The sequence below is a fragment of the Octopus sinensis genome, linkage group LG2 (assembly GCF_006345805.1).
Source record: "Octopus sinensis linkage group LG2, ASM634580v1, whole genome shotgun sequence".
Classification (NCBI taxonomy): domain Eukaryota; kingdom Metazoa; phylum Mollusca; class Cephalopoda; order Octopoda; family Octopodidae; genus Octopus; species Octopus sinensis.
In genome coordinates, this window is record NC_042998.1 from 76,173,904 (window position 1) to 76,183,903 (window position 10,000).

Below are 10,000 nucleotides of genomic sequence, written 5' to 3' on the forward strand. Positions count from 1 at the left end.
TTTTCATGCTGGCACTGTTACAGATCAAGTTGCTTTTTTTATAAAGTTACTGCCCTCATTAAATTTCATCCATATCTTCCACTTTTGACATATTTTGATATGGGTGGTTGCTCTTCTTACCATCAACCACTTTTCAGAGTGTACTGGGTTTATTTGTGTGATCTGAATGTCTAATATGTGTCTTCCACACTGTAATTGTAGCATAAACTGAGTTTTACGCCTATATTAGCATCAAATCTTCATATGGTCCAAAATTGTATTTCCAGTGGGTATTATTTTCACTCTGATCACTCACAAAATATTCTAAATAAATAATATTATTAACAAAGACTTCACCTTGTTCTGTTTTGCTCTTCTTATGATTTTCTGTGGTAACTAAACTTGAATCCAATTTTAAGATATATCTGTAAACCTCCAACTCTTCTCCAGACGAAAATTCAGCTCAAAGATTGCTGTTTTAACCCCTTTGTCGAGATCCAGAGCAAATTGCAGAAATTCCTCGACTCACTTATAGAAAATAACTTCCAGGTCAAATTCCAAAAGTGACAGGAACAATGGGACTGGTGTATTGCTATGCAAGGCAACTATTTTGAAGGTGATGATGTTGAAAATTAGGTAATAAAAGTTATTTTTTATTAAACATAACTAGTTTAGGAACCTTTCCATACCACCTTGTAGATAATACACTATATGCAGAGACACAAGTAAAATAATTATACCAGCCCGTATAATTCAGATGGTAGTTATATTACTAGGATTATCAAATCTAAAACTGAGTTATGTGTACAATGTAATGAATAAATGTAAAGGGTAGAGATAGAGAGGGGCTCTCCTGAACAAGTGAATGAAATGGTGCATGGGGTTGAATCAAGATGTAAACAGAGTTAAATTATGCAGAATAAAATAACATGGAATCATATACCTAGAGAAAAAAAACAGAAAATATGCAATAATTATTACAAAGATCATTCTAAGACTTTATCATATATAATACATTGCGTAGTTAAATCAGTTCCTTTTTAACTAACTGGACAGTAATTGTGTAAACGACTGTGTGAGGAGAGGTGACGCGAATGGCTCCTTTACTACACCACATGGTTGATACAATAAATGTGAAAAGGATAAATGAGTATAAGTGCCAGAAGGACAAGAAAGACACAACTGGGTAGAATGTTTAAGAGAAGATTGTTTTTATATGTTAACATGTGTGTGTATGCATCATATATACATAATAATAGACAGGCCCTCATGTATACAAAGTGTATGTGTGTGCATTAAGTACAGAGCATTGAAAGAGTCTATAATATGACGTTAGAAGAATGTTCAGACACAAGGATGATAAATACCAGTTTGTAGTATAGGTACACGGTAGTTGAAGTGCTGTAACAAGAAGTTGGGGCAGTAATGCAGAGCTGGCTGAGGCACATGTTGCATAAGAAGTTGTGGCTACTATGCTACTGCCAGTCACTTGATACAGGAAGTTCTCGCAGGTTGTATTTGCTGCTAACCATGGTGAAGTAATTCACAAACAGTGTTGAGATAGAACCTGTGCGAGGGTTGCTGGTTGCTGTGTATGTAGAGTGATGTTGTTGACAACATTACGAAAATGGAGGCGATGGAAAAAGAGATTGTCGTATGCTATTGGAAGTGTGTTGATAAGTCTCCATATAGCTGCTGTTATGTTGTCGCTGGAACTAGCTGTGTGCTCTGTGGTCAGTGGTTAGACCTCAAAAGGCCTGGAACCAAAATACATCGAGATGGTGTGTTGCTAGAGTTTTATAGTGTGCTATTGGCTCACCGGAAGTTTGGAAGAGACTGTCTCACATGACCTTATCAGAAGGCTGTGATTGGTTGGGTTGCATCTTGGCGCACAATAGAGCAAGAGACAAATTGCGTCTATACCAACCAATCAGAGTAGTGGACACAACAGGGTCGAAAAGGGTGGCCGAAGGCTAGTTGTTATCTACTACGTCCGTATTTATGTATATATAAGAGAGAGAGAGAGAGGAATTTCCCTAAACGCATGCTACAATTGTATTAATGTTGGACAGATGCAAAAGTTAGGTGTCATACAAACATCAAAATGCATTTAATCAAATTCTGTAAAGTAGTTGGTCATAAGAAAGGCATCCAACTGTAAAATCTATAAAAAAAAATAAATGATAAGCACAAACACTACCAGCTACACTGAAGGAAGCCTGACAAGGAGAGCAGTAGCTTTGATACTAAGTAGAAGGTTATTTTTAATTGTGGCAGACAATCTCTCCAGTGCTGATAGCATGATAAAATATACTCAAGCGATGGTATAAAGTGGCTGACAATAGGAAGTACAAACTCATGATATACACTACAGAGATTGAAGGTTTTTGTCTATTGTTGTGTGTATTAGGAAATGAGGGTCCAAGACAGGTGGCAAGATGCTGTTGTCAAACCCATGTCAGCACTGAAAAATGGAGGCAAAATGAAGATGATATTTCACCTCACTTAACCATTTATCATTCCTTGTTTAAGAAACCATGAGTAAAGTTCTGAGAAAATGCAAATTAAAGAAATACAGTTTTCAAAATAAGATGAATTAATGACTCACCATGATAGAACGGGGTATCGTGTTATTTTTTCGTTTTGAAAGACCAACTAGCCGAAAACTAGTTAAATCTTTCAACTGTAGCTGTCTTTTCAACCATGGTATGACCACTTTCTTGTGATTTCTGCTTTAATACAAAATATGTGAGAAATAAGTGCTTTTTTTGTATTCTTATCAAAAACGTTTTTATTAAAATTACTAGAAAATGCATTAAGTTATATTATTATAACAAGTACTTTCTATGCTTTTAAACAATGTAATGACTCAAATCATTGCTTGATTATATTGGTTTATATTAGCAATATGAAAGTGAGCATAACAAGAATTTCTGTGATATTAATAAACTGAACAACTGTCCACTATGTTAATATCCCAAATTTAAACCTCATTAAGGACAATGTAAAGATAACATGATGTATTTGCTAATTGCCACAGTATATTTAGTGGTAAATAAGTGCTACTCTCACTTTATATTTGCTTTATTAACATAATTATGTCATCCATCAGTGAAACACACAATGTGAATTCCTTCTTGAATGTACTCAAAACATTGGGTGGTAAGAAGTATAATGTGTTATAACATCCCCAGATGGTTCTTGAATACCTTTTCATGGAGTTCACTATGTTGAAAAGCTAGTTTGAGGGTAAAAGTCTTTCAATTTACTGAAAATACTTTTTATTACATACCACTACTAATTGTGAGAGAGCATTAATGAAAAATTTTCCCAGTAGATACCCACTACAAGATAGTACAAAGGTTTACAGCCATAACTAACACTTTGAGAGGCTGTTCAATAATCTTATATTCTCTTCCTCTTATCCAGTAAGCACAGAATTTTGAGAGGACTAGTAAAAATTATTGAGTTAATTGAGTGAATCACAAGAATCGACATAGTAGTTAGTGGCAAACTATGAGACAAGATTTCCATTTCCTCTGCCATTCACTTTTCTTCAAAGTCTTGTATCTCAAGATTTGGTAATGTTTTCCATAGTTGCTACCACCCTCCATTTTCCTTATCTTTTAGTACACAGGTGTCATCCACATTATTGAAAACACTTTAGCCAGATCTTCTATGAAGATCTGGCTACTTCAGAAATATCTTCTAATAGAAACATAATCTCTTAAATAGCAGAAAGACACATTCACTATACCTATCAAAAAAGTAGTGCTTTATGTCTCCCCTCCTTAACACTAAAACCCTTAAAGTTACTATAAATGCTAGTCTTCACAGTTTCTGATAACTTTCGTCATTACCTCAAACATATATAACATTATCAAATCTGTATTAGTCTTCTTCCAAGCCCACAAATTTTTTAACCTTCATTAGTTACTCATATACTCTGCAGCTCAAATGTTGTTCACATTAGAACTTGCACACCTAGGAAGATGGTTTTGCCTATAGCCACACACAAATGTCCTAGATTAGATTCTACAAGAGCCCATCCAACAGATTGATAAATCTACTTCATACAACTCAAACACCAATGTACAACTGCAATGTCACAGATATACTGTCTTTTTTCTGTCTCTTCTATTATACATCCTCGACTCTCTGAACTAGTAGCCATGTACAGCTACAGCCAAAACATGATTCAGAATCCACTTCTCACTACTTTCACTCACTCCAAAAGCCACACTAAATACTCTGCTTAATAATTCTTTCCGCAATTACAGCCCTCTGGAGCACCTCTGCCCACAATTTTCTTGCAGGCACCAACCTACAGAAGTCCAAGCAGAACATCAATGTCATCACTTGGAATCCTATGAAGGTTATACGTATTGTTTTCTTACTCTGACTAAAGTTTTACAAACTCCAACACAGGAAAAAAAAAAGTAAAACAATAGAAAACAAAATGATCACAGAAAATTCAATTCTGAATCATTTCAGAAGAACTGGACAATAGTATAAAGATACTTTCTTTAAGCCATATGTTTTTGTACTCAAAAGAAAAGAAGACAAGATAATGACAGAAATTATGAAGATAAGGTAAAACAAATCATTCAACTAAATATATATTAATTTAGGGGTCTTGAAATATGAGGAAAAGTGCTTTCTCAAAGTTTTTAATACTTACATAAAGTTCCCAGGAACAAAGAGAGAGAGTGCTTCGACAATATCTTTAACCTTCTCCTCACTATTACATGATCCCACCACAGCAACTGTACGACCTGACAGAAGACTTGCCACCACATTATTGATATTGTCATACTGACTAAGAAAATACATTAAATTCTTAGCTAAAAAAAGAAAAAAAATGTAGTTTGAAAATAAAAGTAAAGCATAAAAAGAAGTTAATCAACATCAGATCAATAAATATGAAAAATTGTTTGAAAGTAGAAAGAGTATAATACAAGATTAAATGCCTTGCATTTTTATCCCTTTACATTCTAGTTTCAGTTCTTCCATTCCATAAAACATCTGGAATGAACCAGATCTGATTTCATCGACTTTATCGTGGCCTAACTGGAACCATGCAATGGGAAAACAAATAGCTTCTTGTGGTTAAAGCTTCTAAGACTAACTTTTCCAATACTAACATGAAATTCCTTGCCTTCCCCCTACTTCAATGGATAAAACTGCTTTGAAAAGTCTCCTTGTTCAGATATACTCTTAAATTTTAAATTGAGATGGGATTCTGACATTAAATCAATTGGTAAGAATGGTGGGCTTGTTCTACCTTTCAAAAAAGGTTCTCAACACCCATACCTTTTCACCAACATCCATCCCAAAAAGGAGTATTGTTCACAATTTTAAGTGGATTCCACCTAACAACTGTCCCCTTTTGATAGAATGTAAAACTGAATGCTAGTTCAGTTGGTGATGAGTGCCTTATGGTACTCCATTGTTCTATCATTAATGGAATATTGAAGTCTGGCCCATTTCTATTTCTACGGAAGTGTTCAGGTGAGATTCATTCAGTAGTTCCACTAGTTTGAGAAATTCCTACCAGAATTTTATTTGCCAAACTTAGCAAACTTAATCCAGATTTCCTTGACGTCCCATGAACATGCTGCAAGTTCCAAACACAAAGCTTTTTACCCTGCCAGCAGTTAAGTTGTGATTTATTTCCATAGCTGAACGACTTTCCTGTCATTACCCATTCCACTATAAATTAAGAGTGGAATTTAATTTTTGTTTAGTCCTGCAAATAAGTGCAAGTAGAGTTGTTCAGAGAGACAACATAATAGCTGCAATAAAATTTGATGCAGTAAGTAGTCAAGATCTTAATTTCATAATCTAATTAAAAATGGGAAGAAAAAAAAAACATTTTAACTATGACTAGTAAAATTATTTACACAAAACTAGTAATATATTAGAACTATGTGAATTTTTATCTTTGTCTCAGGGAGTAAAGACAACACCCATGGCTTTTTATTTCATTTGAAACTAGTGGAGGATAAGAGGAAGGCATCTTCAAACTGGAGACTTGGGCCAATTGTTTACAACAAACTCTCAGGGGCTAGGTAGTTGTGTTAAACCAGCAATAGATTAAGCCTACTACTCAAGACTGCTCTACATTCCTCCAACCCATTGCTCTGGACTGGATGAAAGGCAAGGCCAACTATGGCAGGATTTGAACTCAGAGTACAAAGGACCAGAACAAACAATGCAAAGTATTTTGTCCTATACTCTAACAATTCAGCCAATTCACAACCTGATTAATTAAAATATTAAACTATTTTTCTCTCTCACCAACAATTTTTATTTAGGCTTTTGGGTAGCAGTTCAAACATTCAAATAGACAAAATCAAAGATGAAGAACTTACCTTGTAAAAGATGCTTTTTCGAATTTATAACATCAGCCAGTAACATGAATGACTTTTTACTGGAATTTAACCTTGTATTACCACTAAAATAGAAATGAGGATCAAAAAATAGTTTTCAATAATATTCTAATAAATCAAAATTGCCATCAACAAATCATTTGCATTGTCCTCTGACAATACTTCATTACATCTATACTTCAGATTCAATAAAACTACCTACCAAGGAAATGACTGGACACTAGAAGTTGAATGAAAGCTTTCATCACTGCCATCAAGTGATCCTAGAGAACCTGTGGAGAAAACAAAATAAAGAATGAGTATATGTGTATATGTATATACAGAGTTACTTACACACACACACACACACATGTAGCAGAAGGCACAATTTTTTTTATCATCATTTTAATTATTGCCATCACCTACAGATGTAGGCATGGCTGCATGGCAAGAAGTTTGCTTCCCAAACACATGGTTCCAGGTTCACCTTGAGCAAGTGTCTTCTACTATAGTCCCAGGCCAACAAAGCTGGTTAGTAGATCTGGTAGACAGAAACTGAAAGAAGCCCATCCTATCCTTTCATGGTTCTATTCTTTAACCCATATTTCTGCTCTCATCCATCATCTCTGTTCTCCTCAAAATAACCCTCCCCCACCATCAACAAGTTCACCACATTTTTCACTCATATTACATCATCTCATCTGGCATTTGGTTTCAAAATAGTGTAAGAGTGTCCACACATACTGGTACATATATGGAAGTTTATACACCCATGTACAATCTTATGTCATTTTTAGATATTGTAACCACCTATACAAGCACATACATCTATGTATGTACTTTTTAGACAGAAATGCGTTAGCCTAGTTACATAACAAATGTACATGTGTCAGTGGGTGCATATTAATTATATGTGCAACATTGTCTACATATGTGCTATGTATTTTAAAGTGTAGATTCCTTTGAAAGTTGGGTCTCATGGAGGCGATGACAAGTGATCAAGACCTTTGGTAATTTGCTGTGCTTGTGAAAACTTGTCGAGTGAAATCATGGTTGGTGTCAGTGACATGTTAAAGGCACCCGCTACACTCTTGGAGTGGTTGACATTAGGAAGGGCATCCAGCCATGGAAACCAAGCCAAAATTAGACTGGCACCTGGTACAGCTCTCCAGCCTACCAGTTCAAGTCAAACTGTCAAACCCATGCTAGCATGGCAAGTGGATGCTAAATGATGATGGTAATGATGACAGATACACACATACAAATGTTAGTATATGTAGAAGTGTATATGTATGCATGTATAAATGACACAGAACTATGTGAGTGTGTATATATGTAAGTATATATATATATATGTGCAAATCGTAATGCCCAGATAAGAAATGATCTTGGACACCAACCACTTCTTATGACTTGTGTCATATGTCAAAAACTTGCAATATTTGAACTTAAAAGACATAAAAGAAACTTGAATAATATCTATCCCTTGTGTTTTAAACCCTGTCAGTCAGCAACTGGTCTCAAAAGTCATCTGAGGGCTCATCAACGGAGTGATTGTACTGTGTGATCGAGTATGGTGTGTGTGTGTTAATGGGACGGATATCATCTCTCAAGATGAAGCAATCATCATCATATATATATATGTGTGTATATATGTGAGTGTGTGTGTGTGTACATGCTGACAAACGTCTGTATATGTGCATGTTTAAAGTTTAAAATAATATTTCTTGACTTTAGGTTCCAGAGGAAAACATATTCATGATTCCATTCTGTATCTGTGTGTGCAAGAGAGATGACTGAACTGGTATAGTCATGTGATGCATATGGACGAGGACAGCTGTGTAAAGAAGTGCCAGTCTCTAACTGTGGAAGGAATTTGTGGTAGAGGTAGATCCAGGAAGACATGGGACAAGATGGTAAAGCATGATTTTCAAACTTTGAGCCTCACAGAGGCAATGACTAGTGACTGAGACCTTTAGTGATGTGCTGTGCTTGAGAGGACCTGTCAAGTCAAGTGAAATCATAGCTATGGTAACTGGCACCCATGCTGGTGGTATGTAAAGAACACCTTTTGAGCATTGGGACTCACAGTGGCAAAGTGGCTGAGTTCCTGTCAAGCATTGGGCCTCATGGAGGCAAAGTGGCTGAGTTCCTTTTGAATGTTGGGCCTCATGGTGGCAACGATTGAGACCTTGGCATTATGTCATGCTTGAGAAGAAGACCCATGAAGCTGAGCAAAACTGCAGTCATAGCAGATACTGGTGTCATACAAATGGCACCTGTGCTGGTGGTACGTAAAAGCACCCATTACACTCTCAGAGTGGTTGATATTAGGAAGGGCATCCAGCAGTAGAAAACCATGCCAAATCAGACTGGAGTCTGGTGCAGCATGCCACTCCAGTCAAACTATCCAATCCATGCTAGCATGGACAACGGACATTAAATGATGATGATGATCTGTGTGTGTGTTTGTGTGCACATGTCAGTAATTCTTTTATTATTTTACTTGTTTCAGTCATTTGACTGTGGCCATGCTGGAGTACTGCCTTTAGTTGAACAAATCAACCCCAGGACTTATTCTTTGTATGCCTAGTACTCATTCTATCGATCTCTTTTTGCTGAACTGCTAATTGATGGGGACATAAACACATCCTCGGTTGTCAAGTGATGATGGGGGGACAAACACAGACACAAATAACAAGTACAAACACATATATATATACGATGGGCTTCTTTCAGTTTCCATCTACCAAATTCACTCACAAGGCTTTGGTTGGCCTAAGACTATAGTAGAAGATACTTGCCCAAAGTGCTACACAGTGGGACTGAACCCGGAACCATGTGGTTGGAAAGCAAGCTTCTTACAACACAGCCACTCCTGCACTTGTGTGTCCCACCCACACTTAACACAAAAATTCCTCACACACTCTACCACAACAAACTAAATTACATCTCTTCTCTTCCTCACATTTCCACTTCATCCACTAGGCTTACCTCCCACTCCCCAATCCTGTCCTCTTGACCCTGTACCACTGTATCATTGCTCTCTACAAGTTCCACCCATGCCCTGTCTCACTGTATCATTGCATATTCCAGACACTTTGCCACTATCTCTATCCTGTTGTCTCTCTCTCTCTCTCTCCTTCTCCTGCTCTTCCCTCAGGTTGGGTAACCATGTATTTCCTTTGTAGTAGCACACCGGTTTCTGTCTTCATTCTTGATCTCTTTCTCTCTCTCTCTCTCTCTCTCTCTCCCTCCCTCTCTCTGGCCAGGTAACCTTATACCTCCTCTACAGCAAGACACCTGTTTGTCTCTCTGCCTCACTATAACTTTTCATCATCTGACACAAGATCACCTCCTCCAATTATTTAGACTACCATTTCACCTCCTCCAATATAACTACCATTTCATTCTGAATTGTGCAAGCCTGATTTAGTGTACGGGCTATTCAGAAAGATATTTTTAATTCAATTTAATAAATTAAAATTATAACAAAAAACAATTTTCTACCATCATAAGTTGAAGCATCTTTATTAGGTTGCTGACAAAGGGCACATAACATATCATCAGAATGTTCACTGCATGTTGAATAAAGCGAAGTACTTTCGTAACTACAAAGTGAAAAGATACACAAAAGAGAGATAAGTTTC

General features: G+C 36.4%; 1 protein-coding gene across 7 annotated transcripts in view; it reads right to left on the reverse strand.

The window, feature by feature from the left end:
* LOC115232426 (guanine nucleotide exchange protein SMCR8) overlaps window positions 1–10,000 on the reverse strand; it is an 81,477-nt gene that overhangs the window by 19,487 nt on the left and 51,990 nt on the right. For 6 of the 7 annotated variants that reach the window (XM_036514321.1, XM_036514315.1, XM_036514306.1 and 3 more), the window contains 5 exons: window positions 9,861–9,961; window positions 6,574–6,643; window positions 6,354–6,436; window positions 4,661–4,823; window positions 2,588–2,711 (listed from right to left, as the gene is read on the reverse strand). In XM_036514321.1, the coding sequence (XP_036370214.1) occupies window positions 2,588–2,711; window positions 4,661–4,823; window positions 6,354–6,436; window positions 6,574–6,643; window positions 9,861–9,961 (541 nt within the window). The remainder of the gene's footprint in view (window positions 1–2,587; window positions 2,712–4,660; window positions 4,824–6,353; window positions 6,437–6,573; window positions 6,644–9,860; window positions 9,962–10,000) is intronic. The other variant, XM_036514328.1, reaches the window with a different exon arrangement.